The following is an 18,722-nucleotide window of genomic DNA, read 5'->3' on the forward strand; positions in this document are numbered from 1 at the left end:
CCAGGATGGTGAAAGTATCATCTACGTAGCGTTTCCAGATCTTAGGCTTGCAAGGTGCGGACTCTATTGTTTGTTCTTCAAATATCTCCATGTAGAGATTAGCAATAACCGCGGATACAGGGCTCCCCATGGCTGCGCCGTCTCGTTGTTCGTAAATCGATCCGTTGTACTGGAAGTACGTAAATCTTAATACGAAATCCAAGAGGTCCGCGATTTGAACTGGTGTAAGTGTCGTGCGGTTAGCCAGGCCTGCGTCGTTCTCCATTTTTTGTAGCGCGACTTGTACGGCGCCCTCGATTGGTACGTTGGTAAACAGTGACTCTACGTCGAAAGACACCATTATCTCGTGGTCCTGGATCTCTTCACTGGCGATGGTGGAGGCGAAGTCAGTTGAGTTCTTCACTGTAAAGTTCGAGTTACCTGCAAGAGGAGATAATACGTTAGCCAAGAAAGCAGACAGGTCGTATGCAAAGGTGTTGACACACGACACAATTGGCCTAAGCGGTGTGTCGGCCTTGTGGATCTTCGACAAACCATAGATCCTAGGTGGTTGTTTGTGTCGGGGTCTGATCTTATTATAAACCGCCTCTGATATGTCCACTCCGTCTACATCGGGGAAACAGGGAGATCTATGCAGGAGAGGATCAAAGAACACGACAGGGATATACGACTCGCCCGTACCCAGACCTCCGCCGTTTCTGAACACACCCACGAGACCGGCCACTATCCTATATGGAATGAGGTCAAGTTTATTGATCGAGATCCTCACTGGTACATGGAAGGAAAGGACGCTATCCACATAAGACTTTACACTAGTAACATCAACAGGGATAGTGGAATTGAAATTCCTGAAGCATGGATACTCACGATCAAGAAACACAACAACAGGAGAACGGTACAACAACGGACCACTGAGGGAACAGCTACTCGCCGGAACAATGGAACAATAGGAGGATCGAAATGCACCAATCACAGCCGACCTTTGTCATATAAATGATACCGTGCAATCAGTCGACCTCGTCGCCTGAAGAAAACTAGCAGTAAGCAGTCGAAACGTCGCGATCTACATCTCAAGTGACTTGTGAAACAAACGATAATACACCTTATTATTGCATCTACCACGATGAATAACAACAACCTTTTCCTCGTCATTTCTGCTATACGTATTTAAGCTTATCAACTATTTGTTCCTCATTTCGCCATGTCCGTATTTAATTGACTGTATTTATTTATTTATTTATTTACAATATCGTATAAATAAACAGCGGAACAGGTCGTTCGGATTCTCTTTTATTCTCTTGACTGTTGATCGTCTAAAACACTTAATCACGGCTTGAATCGTTGGAAAATTCATACAGCTCATCAATTTTGTGACTTTAAATGTCTTCTTTTTCGGCAATCGAGTATGGTTAAACCTGTATGAGCTATTTATATAATTACAGGTAGCTTCTAGTTATAAAAACGTTCGTGAGAAAGTTTATTGAATGTAGAGTATTTCTGCGGTCAGATATTGGGTACTTGCGTCAGAAATTCAAAGAATACCTATCTTGACACAGTGCAAGCGACCGTAAAACGGCCTAAACAGCGGATGTTCGAAACCCGGGGGACGAGAACTCCTATATGAAAAGGTTGGGGATGCTCGTCGTCTGGGGCACAAATCAAGGATTCTGGTCTCAGTTAGGGTGTTGACGACGAAACGTCACCATCTTTAGCTGTCAAAGTAACCTTTAGGGTGCATTCGAAGAAGTAATAATTAAAAGAAACGCTCTCATTTAATTTCTGGTTTTAGGCTTGATATCCGCTGATCTCTCGAGTACGCGAGTCGGGTCTACAAGTGCGCGAGAGATACTTTTTTGAACAGTGGCTAGTAATCGAACCTATTTCGTTTTAAGTGCTATCTTTTAGGGGTCTTATGAAGCTCGAGCAACTCCCATATTAGTCTCCTTTAGGAGTAAAACTCAAATTTTCCGAAGAGCATCCCTGACCTTTTCATATTCGAGTTCCTCCTCCCCCCCCCCCCCCCCCTGGGGTTTCAAATGTCTAAGAGGAAGTGACCCAGTGAAGAAGGAGTGATGGAGTGAAATCGCTTCACCACTACAACTAGGAAAATAATATTTTCCAAGTCTAAAAAAGAAAGAAAGAAAGGAAAGAGTGTGTGATTCCCGTTTTAAATCTTGCACCATTCATGTTGTACTTGACCGTTTTAAACCAAAAAATTAAGGTGCGACGAAGGGGAAGGAAAAATTCAAAATCTTTCCAAAACCACTACTCTATGACAAGAAAACTCGACAAAAACTAGCTTCGACTACAAGTTTATTCTCACCACAGTTTTCTTACTTGTACTCGACCACTACTGTGTTTTAAGACGTCTATGCCTATGTTGTAATACCGAAAAAATGTTAAACCGTCTTTAACTTAATTTAACAATAAAGCTAGTGCCTAGCAAATCCCAAAATAAATCCTTGAATTGAAAGTATCAAATACTAATTCCGAGTGGAATGTCTTTCAATTGAAAAATATATATTTATATATACTTTCTTGTACTCTTTGCCGTTTTGGCTTTTCGTCAAGCCTTTATTTGGCCTGCCTTGGCAGCCCAGAATGAGCTTCTGCATGCTCAGACAGCTTAACATTGTTGTAATCCTCGTCATGCCATGTTATCTCAAGTCGGTGATTCACAAAGTGATAGTCTGGTATCTGGACAACCTTCTTAGCTCTGCATGCAAAAAAGTAAAGGAACTCGAATTAGTGACACTGGGTCGAGTGCATCAGCATATAAAAAATAGAATACTGTTTTAAATGTGCAAACTACTACCGTAGCCTGATCGTTGCCAGCTTCCGAAGTTTACTATCCTGATAAAAAAAAATAAATAAATAAAAAAAAAAAGATATCTCCTCCTAGGTAAGGTTGTTCGCTGGATAACTAACTGGATCTTGTGTTTGCAGTTCAGATATTTTTGGAGTGTTTAACAACAATCCCCACATGGGGCATCTCTAATCTAGAAGTCGGAGCTAAGGTCACTGATTCCACTGTAACAGTGACCACTAAAACTTATTCATGTCTTGATGAACTTATTCATGTCTCCTTATTGTAAGTCATCAATATCTTAAACGCGTAATCAAAAAGAAAAACTTACTTGTAAGTAGTTTTCAAGTCACATCGGAAATGGCCACCTTCGTCAAGCAACAGAGCCATGTTAAGATCACCTTTAAGCACTCCATCACGCACATACATTTCCTCAGTGCATGGCTCCCATTTCACGGTCTTCTTCTGCATAACTGGACTATTGGCAGGAAAGTTGACCCCATCAAATCGAATTTCATAGGAAAAGGAGTCGCCTTCCATTCTGATGGAAGAAAGGTCAGGCATATATACTCAGTAATGCTACCATGACCACTTAAGAAAATAAACAAGAAAACATTCAATTAAACAGTCACAGTTGTCGACGTCTTTCTTCATTCTGATGAAAAAGAAATAAAAGATAGTCAGTGTTACCATGTAAAGATAAAGGGAAGACTTTGTCATTTACAGGCATAGTTAGCAATGTAATTTAATACATGATACCAGACAAAACCAGTGGCGATTTTTTTCTTCTTCCCTTTTATGATACACAGAGAGAACCATTTTGGAAAAATGCCTTAAAGTTTATATAACCCCAAATATATTTTTATCGGGATAATCTTATATTGCATGGAACAAATTGCCGCAAGCAGTTGTGTTGTTGGTTAAAACAGACTTTTTTTATGAATTAAGTCGGGATCACTAAGTACACGACCTAAGGCAACGGAAACTGGGGCTAGTGACGTCAAACAAGGATATTGGCGCCAGTTTTGAACTGAAGAGAAGAGGAGTAGATATTGAAGAGTAGTAGTATGTTAATGAAATGACCTTTAATTTTTCTTGGCGATTTTATCATATAAGTTGTTTAGATGTATTGCGTATTTATCGTGCAAACTTCTTCATGTTTTTAACTCTGGAAGACGTTTCCACGACCTTGTAAACATCAGTTGATGAAGCATACTCATTCCACAGGGAATGCAAAGCTGAACTAAATAAACCGCAATCGCTTCGAAGATTTGTAGATAGAATTTCAGAATACTCTGACTTGGGATAACAATTTTCATGGCAATTCTCCGACGGAAGTGTCACGTATTAATTTTTTGTGTTGCTTCATATAAATTTCCTATAAATCTTCTTAGCGAGAGCCATCAGCTCTACATCTTACTTGATGTCATTTGTGGCGATGCAAATGCCCCCGTCTTCGTAAGTCATGCTTCGTTCCCAAGAAAACCCCTCAGGAAACGACTGCTTGAAATAGTCTGGGATGTCTTCTGGGTATTTGGCGAATACCCTGTTGCCGTAATCGAATACTGTTGTCAAGATATCGAAAGCGAAAGGCAGAGGTCCGCCGTCTATGACTGTCAGGTTCATAGTCTGTTTTCCCCTAAAACACAAACAAGAAACCAAAAGCGTAAAAAAAAGGAACTGTTCATATGCAGTGCATATTTTTTTTCTGTGTTACAAAGTCCTTGGATAATGACGCCAGATACACTTATCTGCTTTGCCTGATTAATGGCAATCGAAAAATAGTTCTAAAATTCTCATCAACAGCATTCTGTTAGTAGATAAAGCCCTTATTAAACAAGTGAATATTTGCTTTTGACTCTGACAGTCTGACCTCAAACTTTCAGAACCATATGATTGTTTTCCTGGTAAATATTTGGTGGCTTTCTTTTACACCACCAAACTATAGAAACTTGAATAGAGGGAAATGGTTAGGAGGGTCGGCAAACATCAAAGAAACAAAAAAACTGGCTAAAATGTATGTTGAAAGGTCCTTGACCCTGCCCATCTTTCATTTAATGCTCATTGATTATGTATAAATTACACTACAATCGCAATGCTTCTCTTGGTTAGTTGTGTGAGCACACATAACCGCCTTTTGTATATTGCCAGGTTTTGTGCGGGGTCAACCCCCAAAATAGCCAACAAAAACATAAAACAAAGAACTTTTTCCAGGTTTCATTACCATTTGGCTCTATTATCTATACGCAAACATTACAGTAGGTTCCTTTTGACTGAGTTAATTGGTTGCTCGCTCTTTTGAATAGTGCGCACTTTTACAGTGCTTATACTTTGACACAAATGAGGCGACGACCAACTTTTCTATGTGGCAAAGAAAGAGAAACAGGGGAAATGAAAGCAACTCAGAAACAAGGCGGGAATTACTTGATAAACTAGGTATGGAAACGTTAAATAAAGAGACACTTAACGGTCTGGTCGCATCACAGAGGATGTTTTCAATCTGACAAAAACCAAAGTAATGAAAGGTTTTTTTCAGGTAAATGATGAATGGCTAAGAAATACATAGCAAGTGGAGCCTTTTAGCCCCACAATCCTTGTAACATAGAGCAAAGGCAGGTAGATTTTAGGTTTCGATTTCGAGGCAAGGATGAGAATTAATTTTTGAAAGTCTTCATGTAGACTTTCTCGCTATCTTCGTTCGTTTACCTTTGAAGAAACTTAAGCGGTGTCTCGCGTCCAAACGATACAGCGCGTTATGGCAAGCCGTTTGTAGCAAAATTTAATCCTTGCAATATATGTTTAATCCTTTAAATAACGGTTTTATTTAAAGATAGAAAAAGGCATTCAATCCAATGGTAAATAAAATTTTTGGTTCAATTCAATCTTTTAATTTTCACGATTCAATCCAATACCTGGAATATTGATTCAATCCAATACCTAAAATATTGATTCAATCCAATACCTGGAATATTGATTCAATCCAATACCTGAAATATTGATTCAATCCAATACCTGGAATATTGATTCAATCCAATACCTGGAATATTGATTCAATCCAATACCTAAAATATTGATTCAATCCAATACCTGGAATATTGATTCAATCCAATACCTCGAATATTGGTGTAATCCAATACCTGAAATATTGATTCAATCCAATACCTGAAATATTGATTCAATCCAATACCTCAAATATTGATGCAATCTTCCTGGGCCGAGCGCGGCCAACAGGAACGAGAGTAACTGAGCACTAGAGAGCACTGAAAACATGGCGGGCGAAGGAGAACTAGATTTAGAAGTTGAGTTTCCTAAGTTTCTTGCAGACATCTTGGATAAAACGGAAATAATTTTTGAGAATTTTGACTCAGAAGTTGCAGAAGCGCACGCCGAAGTTCTTGATCAAACCATTAGTCTGCTTAGGTAAATGAGACGTTGCTACAACCGAGACACAAGGGACACGGAAAATTTAGATTCTATTACTGCCGCTTTTGTAGATGTAAGTTAACCAATTTTTATGAGACAAACATATTTGTTTATTAAAAGCTGTGTGTGCTAGCTTTTTGTGGCAAATAACATAAACTGTGGCAAATTTTGCTACCACATTGGTCTTTGGTATTGTGCATATTTCTGCTGTCCAATCATTACTGGCACACTAAACTTTGAACTGTAAACAAAATTTTTGCTGTGCCGTGTGCACAGTCAAACATGTTTCTCACAAAAACTGCTTGTGTAAACCTGGCTTTAAGTTATTTTTGAAATAAGAACCTTTACATTTTACAAGACAGCAATCATTGAACATTTTGGATGTGTTTTAAGTTTTTCAATGTTGTTGTCTCATGTTTTGCATTATTTAACCCACATGTGGTACTTCTTTCCTAAAAACGATGTTTTCCTTGATATTCTATTACAAACATGGCACCAATTTGTTGTGAATATTATTAGGTACCCAGGGCTCAAGGCTAACACTACTGCCAACTAGCCACACATTTCAGTTTTGAATAGTAGATTTTGCACTTTCACTAGCCATTGTGACAATCATGATGGAATGGAGTACTGGTCTAGTGGATGAAGACAAAATTGAGAATTATCCTGACAAAGTAAAACTGAAGAGAATAGAAACTAATGAAAACAGGGAAACTATGAGTGAATTTCATGGAAATAATTGCCTTAATAAGCATATGATAAATATTTAACTATTAAAGGGAGATAAAAGAAAATGGCAACACTGATAAAAATACATCAGAGATTGAACATAAGCATATTGAAGAAAAACAGGATTCGTGTTTGTGGGAGTGAAATTTTCTTAGTGATTATTATTAACATTTTAGATGCAACAAGAAATGTCCAAGATTGACCACTCTTATAAAAAAGTCAGTGAAGCTGTGTATGAAAAAGGCTGGCTGGTGCAAAGTTAGTTTTGGCTAGTGACATGAGTCCTGTTAGTAGCCATTACGCCAGTGCACCAAGAGGTTAGTCTTGTCTCCTGGGTACTTTTGAAAATAAGATAACAAATTAACCTTGCCACATTTTAACATCTGTTTTGATAAGCACCTGAAAAATCTACAAGGCAGAGTAGTGCACATGGCAGTTATCAAATGCCCTGATTTCTCTTCAGTTTAGTTGTGTTGCTAGAAGTTAGGCATTCTGTAATTCAAGCAGTTTCTGAGTTTTGTATATCAATGAAAAGGAAGATGAGAAAATAATTTACTTGATAGAGGGTGAGGTTTTCTGTTGTGAATTGAGTTGCCAAAATACTTTAAGGGCCATAATCTCCTTTACCCAGCCCACACACATGTAGTATTATGCAATTGTCAGTTGCCCAAGTTTAACTGTCACTAGTTCTAGAGCCTCTTGGAAGATGTCTACTCCCATTTGACTTGATTATCTTAAGGGATCTAGCCTTTCCAATACAAATGACTGCAATGAATCATGTTGTCCCAGGTCAATTTCTTCAACTACAACATTCTTATCACTGTCCAATGGAGTTGGACCATCAGGATCATCACCATAGTATTCAAAATCATATGACTTTCCATTTGAAACGGGGTTTTCAGGCTGCATCATATGATTAAGCCACATTTGGTATGGCAACCAGTTTTTTTTTCTGTTCTTACATTTCGGTGGTTGAAAGCTTCAGTGAACTGGCAAAGAGCAAGGTTTATCCTTGGTTGAAAAACTAAGTGTAAGGTGGAAAGATGCACTGAATTATCAGTGTCCAGGATGCCTGACAATTCCATACTACAAAAAGTGTAAAAGTACAAGTGGGAAGCACAACGGAAACATCCCTCCACAATCTTTCAATTCGTTGGTTGTGTTGATGGCCCTGCAGTGAAGCTGCCCCTCTCCTCTCTTCTAACCTGCTCCATTGTATCGCACACATCAACGTTTTCAACACCATGATCTACTCGTACTCTCGAAGGCCAAAATTCTCCGTCTCTCTTAACGGCATCCAGAAAGAATTCAAGAACTGTTTCTGCTTTATTGCTGGCACTACATTTCAAAAACATTATTCTCCGAGAAAATCCGTCTATACAGCCGAATTAATATTTTCCATCGGATCAGAGAGTGATGTCCATCCAGATGCCAAAGCGAATTTACGCACCCCATCTCAAGACAGTATTTTGGGGATCTAATTTTGCTAACCTTTCTCTTATTCTTCTCCGTTGAACCCGTAACCCAATGGACTTAAAGAAACCTGCAATGAAATTATATCCATACTCTTGAATGATTTCGGTTCCTTATCAGGTAAGTTGTTGAAACCCCTCATATCTTCTCAGCCATACTCTGTCAATCTTCTGTGAATTGTCCATCTCCAAACTCCAATCATCTTTGTTATCGTTGTCCAGATGAATCCTAGTCCTCAAAGTTCCTCGAGCACCTCAACAGGAATTTTAAGAAATGGTCTTCCATGATTCCAACTTCTGAGTCAAAGTTCTCAAAAATTATTTCCGTTTTATCCAAGATGTCTGCAAGAAACTTAGGAAACTCAACTTCTAACTCTAGTTCTCCTTCGCCCGCCATGTTTTCAGTGCTCTCTAGTGCTCAGTTACTCTCGTTCCTGTTGGCCGCGCTCGGCCCAGGAAGATTGCATCAATATTTGAGGTATTGGATTGAATCAATATTTCAGGTATTGGATTGAATCAATATTTCAGGTATTGGATTACACCAATATTCGAGGTATTGGACTGAATCAATATTCCAGGTATTGGATTGAATCAATATTCCAGGTATTGGATTGAATCAATATTTTAGGTATTGGATTGAATCAATATTTTAGGTATTGGATTGAATCAATATTCCAGGTATTGGATTGAATCATGAAAATTAAAAGATTGAATTGAACCAAAAATTTTATTTACCATTGGATTGAATGCCTTTTTCTATCTTTAAATAAAACCGTTATTTAAAGGATTAAACATATATTGCAAGGATTTAATTTTGCTACAAACGGCTTGCCATAGCGCGTCCAGTTGAAACTGTGGGTACTTTAAACCCCTATATCAAAGTAAACCTTATAGAACTGGCTATCACAATATAGCAAGAATTTGGGGATAAAATGAATTGTCGAATTTTTCTCGACCTCTAAATGCGAGCGTCCGAATAACCTTTCGCGTCCTTTTTAAAAGCTACAAGTCAAAGAGAATTTGTTCGTTTGGTCTCAAATTTGGACGTAGAACATAACTGGTCTAAGGGCGGTCGATGCTTGTTTCATGGTATTTCGAACATGTTCTGTAACTTTTCACGGAAATTAAATATGGCAAATCGCACACACGTTCTTTAGCGCTTTGGGTCCAGAAACTGAGGAACAAATTAGATAAACGAAAAACCAAATTCGCTTCGCCTTGTAGCTTTCAAAAGGTGATTTGGGCGCTCACATTTGCAGGTCACCAAAAATTCGACAATTCCTTTTTATTTCAATTTTTATTTTAATTCTTGGTATAGTTTGATAGCCAGCTCTATGAGCTTTAATTAATTGGAAATAGGGGCTCACGTGTCTACAGTTTAAACTGGACGCGCAACATTGCTTGGACTTAGACACCTCTGAAGGTGTACGGTAACCGTAAGGGTCGTAAAATCGAAGGAAAGAGAAATAAACCCTGTATCTGCTGCGATATACGGAATAAAATACGGCTTTGGACGTATTATCGGTATTAGATATCTTGTTCAATGGGAAAAGAATATGAAAAAAAAAATACTAAGCAATGCTCGAAGCAAGGGTGCCGTAAAACTGACCAAAATGATTAAACATTTGCAAACTTTTACTTACTCGAAAGGCCGGCCACTTCCTTCCCCTGTAATCACGAACTTGTGCCAGTTTACAGCACCGTCCATACGCAGTTTGATCTTCATTTCTGCTTTAATCACAATCTGCGGAAAGAGATTGGGATAAATCTGACATCAGCCAGCAGTTCAAAATAAGCAGTAGAGTAAATTCATCAGTCAAAATGAAACGAAACCTTTTCTCGTGCAACACTTACCATGATGGTAGACGCAAGTAAGATTTTAGCGTAATACAGCTCTTGTTGTTCTCGATCTGCTCTCTTCCAAATCACCGGGGTGAATGAGACCTCAGCACTGAGGATGCTGCTTTAAACCTGAATGTCACACCCAAAATTGAATCAGTTATAAGCCAGGAACCCTAATGTAACAAAAAACAACTCATTGTAACAAACACCAACCCTTTGATGTCTATCATACCAAGCCACACGTTTTCGTTGTCCACGTACTCTTTCAAAAACTCCTGCTTCGGGCTTCGTCACCAATTTCCAAATGCGACAAAACATTTGGTTTTATTGTTTTCGAGCGTTTTAAAACCTGATGAAACCCGAAGCACAAGTTTTTGAAATTAGTTCTTCAACAAAGAAAATTTGTAGAAATTATCATTACAATAAGTTTTCTGAATTTAAATATGTTTTATTTGAGGCTTGGAATGTGAACGTGTCACCTACTTGCTGCTTGCTGGTCTGTGATATTATTTTATTTGCATTCAATGCCACGTCGTTACCTAACTGTTTGTGACTTCTGAGCGAGCACGTTGCTTCGCAATGCAGATGGCAGAGTACAGATTTAGACCTCCTAAACTAGCTTAAGAAGAGGAAACTTGTGTGACCAGCGCTATTCCAAAGTCTACCCAATATAAAAACCGGAGGAGAAAGTTGTTTCCCGTGTAAGTGCCATTTAGGGGCCGAAGTGTATAAGCAAGGTTGAGACCGAACCAAAAGACAAGGTAGCAATCAATGAGGGAGAATTTAATTTAGAAAAGAATAGCTCTTTCTGTTTTGGGGACTTTAACAACTGTACCGTTACATTCAATGTCAGCAGTAAATAAGCTTGCTTTAAAGTGTATTGTAACTCTGTGTGATTAAATAAAGTTGTTCATCTTCATGTGTTGGTCTTGCTCTATGAATATGCAGATTAAGAAACATTTTACACGCGGGTTTGAAATCGTTTCCAAGCACGTGCGGTTTTCATATCGTTTTTTATTGGTTTTCTAAACTCGATCATCCACCTTACCAGAATGAGGCGTTTTGGTTGGGTAACAACGACATGAATAATTAATGAGTTTAAGAAATGAACATCACCTTGGGGCATCGACTAACAAGTGCAATGATGCAAACATTAATGGAATTACTTTTGTAACCACGAGAATTAAAATTTTTCCGTTTTTGGTCTCCTTTTCTTTTTTGTTTTTGTCTTTGTTGTTACAGGCTAATTTTTGCGAACTTTCTCGCACAGTTTTAAATGTAAATTAGTTTTTTCACGTCGTGTTAGGTAATCGTCTATTGTCTAGCTGTATTCAGGCGTTGTCAGTTCCGGAATGCCGTACAGATCTTGTAGGTAATCTCGTATTTTCCTTTCTATTTTTTTTTTTTTTTTTTTTTTTTTTTTTTTTTGCCGTTTTTCGTATTGTTGTATAATCGGTATATTTAAGTTTAAGTTTGTGTTTATTAATTTCTGCATTTGTTATTTTGGTTTTAAGTGAATCGTTAGAATTAACGACGAATTCAAAAAATAGGACTTTTTCATATGGAATTACATAATTCATCATATCATCAAGTAAAGATACTGTTATCTTGATTTTCATTTCCGTTAGCATTAGGGTTAACCTTCATTGCTTCGGTTAACGAAGAGTTGATACATGACATCAAAAGCGTGGTTATTTTCACGACTATATATAAGATCTGCCTGTTTCTTCGACGCAATCAGTCATTCAACCAGTCTAATTTGGCCTAGCAGACTTAAATTAAACTAGGCATTACATCCTGGGTTTTTTATCAATCAGTCTAATAACTGTCTTTTTTACACCAAGAGTTGAAAATGGAGCAGAGATACATTCTCTCTTATAAGTTATCGTATTTAATAACTTCTGTAATACTCTACAATAACTTATATAACTTATATCTTTCATTTCGTTAGCGTTAACCTTCATATTAAGAAAGAGTCGCACCAAAAAGTTTATCGAGTAACCAGGAGGACAACCAGTGAACACACCAATGTCCTTGCCTCGATTCCCCTGAAAAGTTTCACGCGTCTCCAAGTGCTTTTAAAATGGTCAGCTCTTGGTATGTCAACTAACTATTTTTCGCAAGTGTAATCGAGTGAGCGGTTTATTACGTAATAGAGCGGTTTTCAATTGAGTGTCGAACGTAATCAGACAATTACTTTGGTTTTGGTTATACTACGGTTTGAGATGAGCTGAGTAGTCTAATTGGTAAGTAATTGGTTTTGTTTTTGGTTTCACGACACTCAGTTGAAAACCGCTCTATCGTGTAAGAGAAGGAGAACTGCGTGCAATATTTGATGTAGTCATTCAAGTCGTGCAAGAGCATCCTGTCGTAATCTAGAAGAAGGTGATCTTGATAACGTCGTTTCCAGTCATTAGCAATAGCACTTTTGGCATCCTGCAAAGATAAACATTGGTTTTAAAAGAATCACTTGAATATTTACTACACGGGCATGTTTATGAACAGTTAATCTGTTCAAGTTGACATCACTGTTCGTAGCTCGCGTGAATTGTCCTATCTTGATCAATCTTAACGATACTTGTCCCGCGGACTAACTCGGCCCTCCATCCTGCCAGTGGTGGGATGTGTTCTCACAGGGATTCCATATCGGGGCTCAGGATTCTTCTGGCAGACCGAGTAAGAAGCCACTTGGAAAGCTTAATGCGGTTGGGATTGAACCGTTCGTTTCATTAGCCATATTGAAGACTGAATGCACCAGCATGTCGAAACAATTAAGAAATAACGTGTACATTTTAAGATCATTATTTTGTTCCTTCCATCCTCGGTCACTACACTTCGCCTCCATGTAATATCCTCCATGCATTACCTTTTGTAGTTCACTTTATTTTCCTATTGCATTTTGTAGTATCCTAGTTATGGACCAGTCATTTGAACCCCCCTCCCCTCACCGCAATTGGAGGATATCCGGGGCAAACTGGGGGTTTTTACTTCGTTTTCACTCAATTTAGGCTCCCAGGTAGTCGCGGAATGAACATTTTTTCACGGCTTTGCTATGCAATGTGGGGGTTTGAACGGGCATTTCGCGGGGATTTCACTAGTTGTTCGCGGCTTCTTTTAGAAGACTGGGTTCAAGTTGCATGCTCGCAAAAAACATGAAGGCTGAAAAAATGACGAAGAAGGTATGATTTCAATCGCTTAATATCATGCTTTGACTTGACTTTAATGGTATGAAAAATAATCCTGTGAAAGCTCCCGTCGTTAACAAAATTATAATCTATTCAATGAATTGTGCTTAATGTTTAGAGGACTTATAGTAAAAGTGAATGCCTCGGGCACACCCCAATTTTTATTTTCATTTATTTATTGTCATTCACGAACATTTCCATTACAGTACAGGTAAATTCTGCGAAAGACTCCTTCACAGCCAAAACGACATCATGAGCAATCTGAATCAGGAAATTTTAAACTGAGGATTTCGGCTTCCATTGTTGGTGACATCTTTCATGTCCAAACTTTGGGCATGTTTCCTACTCGTGTCTCATTCTCACAAAGTTAAAACCACCCCGCCGCGCCCCACCTCGCCCCGCCTCGCCCCACCTCGCTCGGCCTCGCCCCGTCTTGCTCCTAAGTAAGGGAAAAGGAAATGGGAAAGAGGTTGGGTGGGAAGGTGGGAGTGTCATGGCCAGATTTGGTGGGCCTTGGACTGTAGCCTGTTTTTCCCCGCTTATTTGTTGTATTTTAAGTTGAAGTAGAGTTTAAGCTCTTATTTTCGCTTGACCATCACCCTTGTCGAATCTGGTAAGCCCCTCTTTTCGAATTTGATCCTACTCGGTTCGACGAAGGTTTTTACTTGTGTTCTGCCTCTATTGAACACTCCCTTTCTAGCACTGCCCCGCTTGAGATTTTGCGTTGAGAATTCAGCTCCCGGCGGTTCTAGTATCCTTTTCACCAATTTCGAATCGGTTCTTTCAAGACTAAAGCGAGATAATCTTCTCTTTTCCAAGTGCTGAGATATTTCAAGGAAATGCTAAAAGACGGCGTTATCATGGATTAATTCGCTGTGATAAATGGTAATGCCTTCGTCTGCCGAAGACTGATGATTTCATTTCAGAAGTCGTTTATCTGAGAACAAATTCATTTTTATACTGTTTTTTCTGCAAAAGAAAGGTTATTATAGATGCTAGATATTATTTCTGTTCAGATCACACTTTGAGGAAAAACCATGAAATGCAGAAGTTGAACTTCAGCCCAATAAACCAGTGCATTCGTTATCATAGAACTGTGAACGTGAAGAAAAAGCTCAACTAAGCTTTTCAACATTATATCAAGAAATAAACAATTAACACTTGATACATATTAAAGTTCAAGAACATTACCTCAAAAATAAAGCAAGCGAGTCTCCAACACTTAAGATACTCCATTGAGCTGATTTTGTTTCCCCGATAACGACCAACTCTAGTTGTTAGAATGTTAATAGCATCAACACGTCTGCCGTCCTTAAATTCAATGACGTATTCACTCTCCAGCTGTGACTGCCTGTTTGTGCTTAGTATGTTTTCTGCTCGTCTCTGATCAGATCTCACTCTTCTTTCTGAGAAAGCGGCATGCCTGTGAGAAATGCATACAGTCTCAGTATCTCTTTTTAGAAAAAGTGTAAGCTACGAGCAGGCTCTAAATAAATGTTTTCGCTTTTGATTAAATAACATTTTCCAAATAATTATTTATTAAATAGTATTTTAGACAACTAGACTTTTTAATAACAAAGTGTGTTTTCAGCAGTGGCTGCATTAAATGGTTTTGAAAAAATGGCCATCGCTATTAAAATGTTTTAGATTAGACATAGTGCTTACCGACTCTTATTACCTTTCTTTAAACTTGTCAAGCTCTCTACGTTTCTCCTCTAGTTCTGCTTTCACCATTTGTTGCTGATACGTAAAGCTTGACATGGTAAACAGAACGAAGCAAATAACTTTGAATATAAAATAAAATTACTTTACCAAGTACAGTTAGCCGCGGAACCACAACAACAATATAAATAAAAGCAAGTATTGTTCGTATGTCCGACTATACTGTGCGACCTGACGGTCACCTGCTAAACGTCATCGTGCAAGGAGTTTGATAAGTTAAATAGGGTTAACAAAGACAAGACCAATATCACCCATATGTGTACCCTTCCTCGTCTCTCGAGTATTTTGGACTGATGCTAACTCTCCCCTGTAGCTGGCGCTCACATTCTTTTACTTTTTGCTTTAATATCTCATTCTCCTCCGCCCTTTGGGTGGCGATGTCCAAGCTGGCAAATAGAATTCAAACAAGAACATGGCTTACACACTGCAGTCTTTTAGTTTACAATGTCTAAATAAACCAAAAGGTATCTTCACATTACAAAATGTTTTTTTTTTTTTTTTTCTCAAAACTCACAATAAATTTTGGTCTTTTGAACAAGAACCATCACTTAAAAGTTGAAATTCGTGCGTTACATTCTTATCTTACTTTGTACGGTTAACAGTCATTACTAAAACCGACTCTTTTCACCATCGTCTGATAACAATGGTACTGAGATAATAATTAACTTTTGGAGAAGTGTATCTGAAAGAAATGACCTAAGCTGCCCAACAAAAGTGTTTTAAGAACCAGCTTGCAATTCTTAGAGAGCAGTTTGAATGCCGTTCAACTTGGCTGGGTATGTGCCACTGGTCTCCCAGACATCCCGTGCTCATTATCGTCCATTCTGTGGTCAATTATATATAGACTCCATCTTAGTCGCATTTTTGCAAATGTAAACTTTGCGATCTCAACTTAATAATTTTCTGTTAATTGTTTATGAATCTACCTTAGTAATTGACAGATTCGTCATACGTAGAAGATCACACTCTTCACCTTCAAACGCTCTGGTACATTTTCTATCGGAAAATATTCAAAACATTTCCTCGATTTCCAACGAGGTGGTCGTGTTGAAATGTGCGACCCAGTTTTAGCTCCTCTGTTGGGACCCCATTATAGTCATTCCAGTGATGTAGGTGCTACCTAGGCCAGCGGCACATCCCAAGTGCCTTATTGATAGAAAGTAATCCCCTCCCCTTCGTATTCTTCAACGGCTGTCCAACCAGCGGGGGCCCTTGTCCGCAAAACGAATTAAGTTGTTGCGTTTAGTAATGAGAGTTTTCGCTCTTTCGAGCTCTGAATTAGCTGCTGAAAGGTTTCCTTTTGAGATGGTCTTGATAGTCCCGTCTATTGCATCCGGCAGAGAACTGTTGAATTCGTATTGTACTTTGTTTCCGTTGAAGTTAAAAGAACTGGAAGCCTTGGATTCCGGTTTTAGCTTCTTCAGTTGGAACTGAGTGGCAACTTCTTTCTCGTCTAGATCACGTTTGAATGCAGCGAACTTCTGGTCAAACTTAACGTCCAAAAGCTGAGAAAACAACTCCAAAGTCTCGGCGTTGGACAACGTCGACCCCGATGATTCCGAAGCAGTCGCATGAACAGGATCTCCCTCATTGAAGGATTCAGCGATTGAAGCAGGAACACTCGCTCGTTCATTATCCGACGGCATAACAGATAAAGCAAAGTTGAAAGAGATGCCTTCGAGTGGCTCTTGCATAAGTTACAAAATCTTAAATAGCCTAATAGCCCCTAAGGACTTATCATACCTGCAAGCACGCCTAATTAAAGTACTTCTACAGTTAACAGGAATTATACATGACAAACATATTCCAGTGTCATTAGCGAAACGTTACAAAATATATTTACCGCAAGTTGACAATTCACTTCGGCCAGTGTAAATCTTCCAGGCAGAAACTTGCAGCAAAAGTTGTGAAGACTGAATTGAGCTAATCTTTTCTTTTTCCACTGTGTTTACTGTTTTGTAATTTCTCTGTTCACACAGACACATTCGACTTCTCTTGTTCATCACCTGATCAAATCATGTAACTTTTCTTGCACGGCTGCAGAGCATCGCGTCGCGCGAATTTTAAACTTGGGAAGTTCATTTGTCGGGTACTTTCGTCTTTCTATATATAGCCCTCGTTAGCTTTGCTTCACGGTTTTGTTCGGTATTATTTCTTATTATATGGATAGCTCCGTGAGCGGGCAAGATGAATCAAGTCCTGGGCTGTGATTGGCTACCCGAGCGGGCAAGATGGAGCTATCTTGCCCGCTCGGGACTACCCGCCGTGTCCGGCAAGAAAAATTTCCCCGAAAGCCATATAATAAATCCTTTATTGACCAAGCTTGTTCGGTCAAGATGGCTGGATATTGGCCTCGTTCTTTTTTTGGCGAGTTTATGGACCTCGACTCCGTCTCGGTCCATAAACACGCAAAAAAAGAACTTGGCCAATATCCAGCCATCTTGGCCTCGCACTTGGTCAATAACCCATACATCTTCTTTCTCTAGCCATTGACTCGTTATAATTCACGGCATTGCTCAGTACTGTTTCGCCTCCTTCCCCAGCTCTGGCCCGCTCTCTTTTTCGATCTTCTTCGCTACCTGTTAATTCTTCTTTCTGCTGCTATCTTAATTTTTTTGCTTCAGTGCAACCTTATCTTAAAAACGTTAGATCAACCTCCGCTATCGTTTGTCGACATGACAAATAGAAATGAGTCTTTTTTTCTTAAAAAATCCCACCAAGAAAAGATGGCTTTCTTCAAACACAAACCGAGCGGAGGGTGCAAGTCTCTGTCAACCTATCAGCTGGAGTATGGCCGCGTGTCGGACTTAAAGACGGTGCGAATGCCTTGTTGTTCTAGGCAGCGGCGGAGAGACTCCGAAACTCCTTGGACATAAGGTAAAACAACGGTGGGTTTAAATTCCGCGACAAGTTCTCTTTTTGGGGTTGTTCGTGCCTTTGGGATCTTCTGTACAAAAGAGGAGGGATATCCATTAGAAACAAGTACGGATGACAGATGTTTCTTCTCTCCAGCGATTGCTGATGGTTTGGTCACGAGACGTTTAATTAGCCCGGCCGTACAGACACTTCACAATACAGCGCTTTACTGACTGAGGGTGGTGTGGATCATACGCTAGGTACTGATCAGTATGTGTTGGTTTCCTGTAGACACTGGTGGTAAGGCGGCCATCAGATTCTCTGTAAACTGACGTGTCGAGAAAGGCGATCTTGCTGTTGTTCTCGATCTCCATGGTGAAAAGGATTGATGGTTGTTGACTGTTCAGGTGTTGCAGGACGACGTCAACTCTATCCCGATCCAGGATGGTGAAAGTATCATCTACGTAGCGTTTCCAGATCTTAGGCTTGCAAGGTGCGGACTCTATTGCTTGTTCTTCAAATATCTCCATGTAGAGATTAGCAATAACCGCGGATACAGGGCTCCCCATGGCTGCGCCGTCTCGTTGTTCGTAAATCGATCCGTTGTACTGGAGGTACGTAGATCTTAATACGAAATCCAAGAGGTCCGCGATTTGAACTGGTGTAAGTGTGGTGCGGTTAGCCAGG

At 39.2% G+C, this 18,722-nt stretch overlaps 2 protein-coding genes across 2 annotated transcripts; both read right to left on the bottom strand.

The window, feature by feature from the left end:
- Positions 1-2,291: 2,291 nt before the first annotated feature.
- LOC149113390 (GFP-like fluorescent chromoprotein cFP484) lies at positions 2,292-10,420 on the bottom strand. Its single transcript, XM_089288276.1, has 6 exons — positions 10,285-10,420; positions 10,074-10,174; positions 4,227-4,445; positions 3,734-3,736; positions 3,138-3,347; positions 2,292-2,716 (listed from the first exon to the last, which is right to left on the bottom strand). Exons 1-6 carry the CDS (start codon positions 10,285-10,287, stop codon positions 2,575-2,577), a joined length of 678 nt encoding a protein of 225 aa, XP_089144402.1. The 5' UTR covers positions 10,288-10,420; the 3' UTR covers positions 2,292-2,574.
- A 2,786-nt stretch (positions 10,421-13,206) lies between these two features.
- LOC110048822 (uncharacterized) lies at positions 13,207-16,025 on the bottom strand. The gene is made up of 2 exons (XM_089288302.1): positions 15,136-16,025; positions 13,207-14,880 (listed from the first exon to the last, which is right to left on the bottom strand). Exons 1-2 carry the CDS (start codon positions 15,216-15,218, stop codon positions 14,592-14,594), a joined length of 372 nt encoding a protein of 123 aa, XP_089144428.1. The 5' UTR covers positions 15,219-16,025; the 3' UTR covers positions 13,207-14,591.
- Positions 16,026-18,722: the final 2,697 nt, after the last annotated feature.

Source organism: Orbicella faveolata, unplaced genomic scaffold, assembly GCF_042242905.1.
Source record: "Orbicella faveolata isolate gen_17 unplaced genomic scaffold, um_ofav_v1 contig_15, whole genome shotgun sequence".
NCBI classification, from domain to species: domain Eukaryota; kingdom Metazoa; phylum Cnidaria; class Anthozoa; order Scleractinia; family Merulinidae; genus Orbicella; species Orbicella faveolata.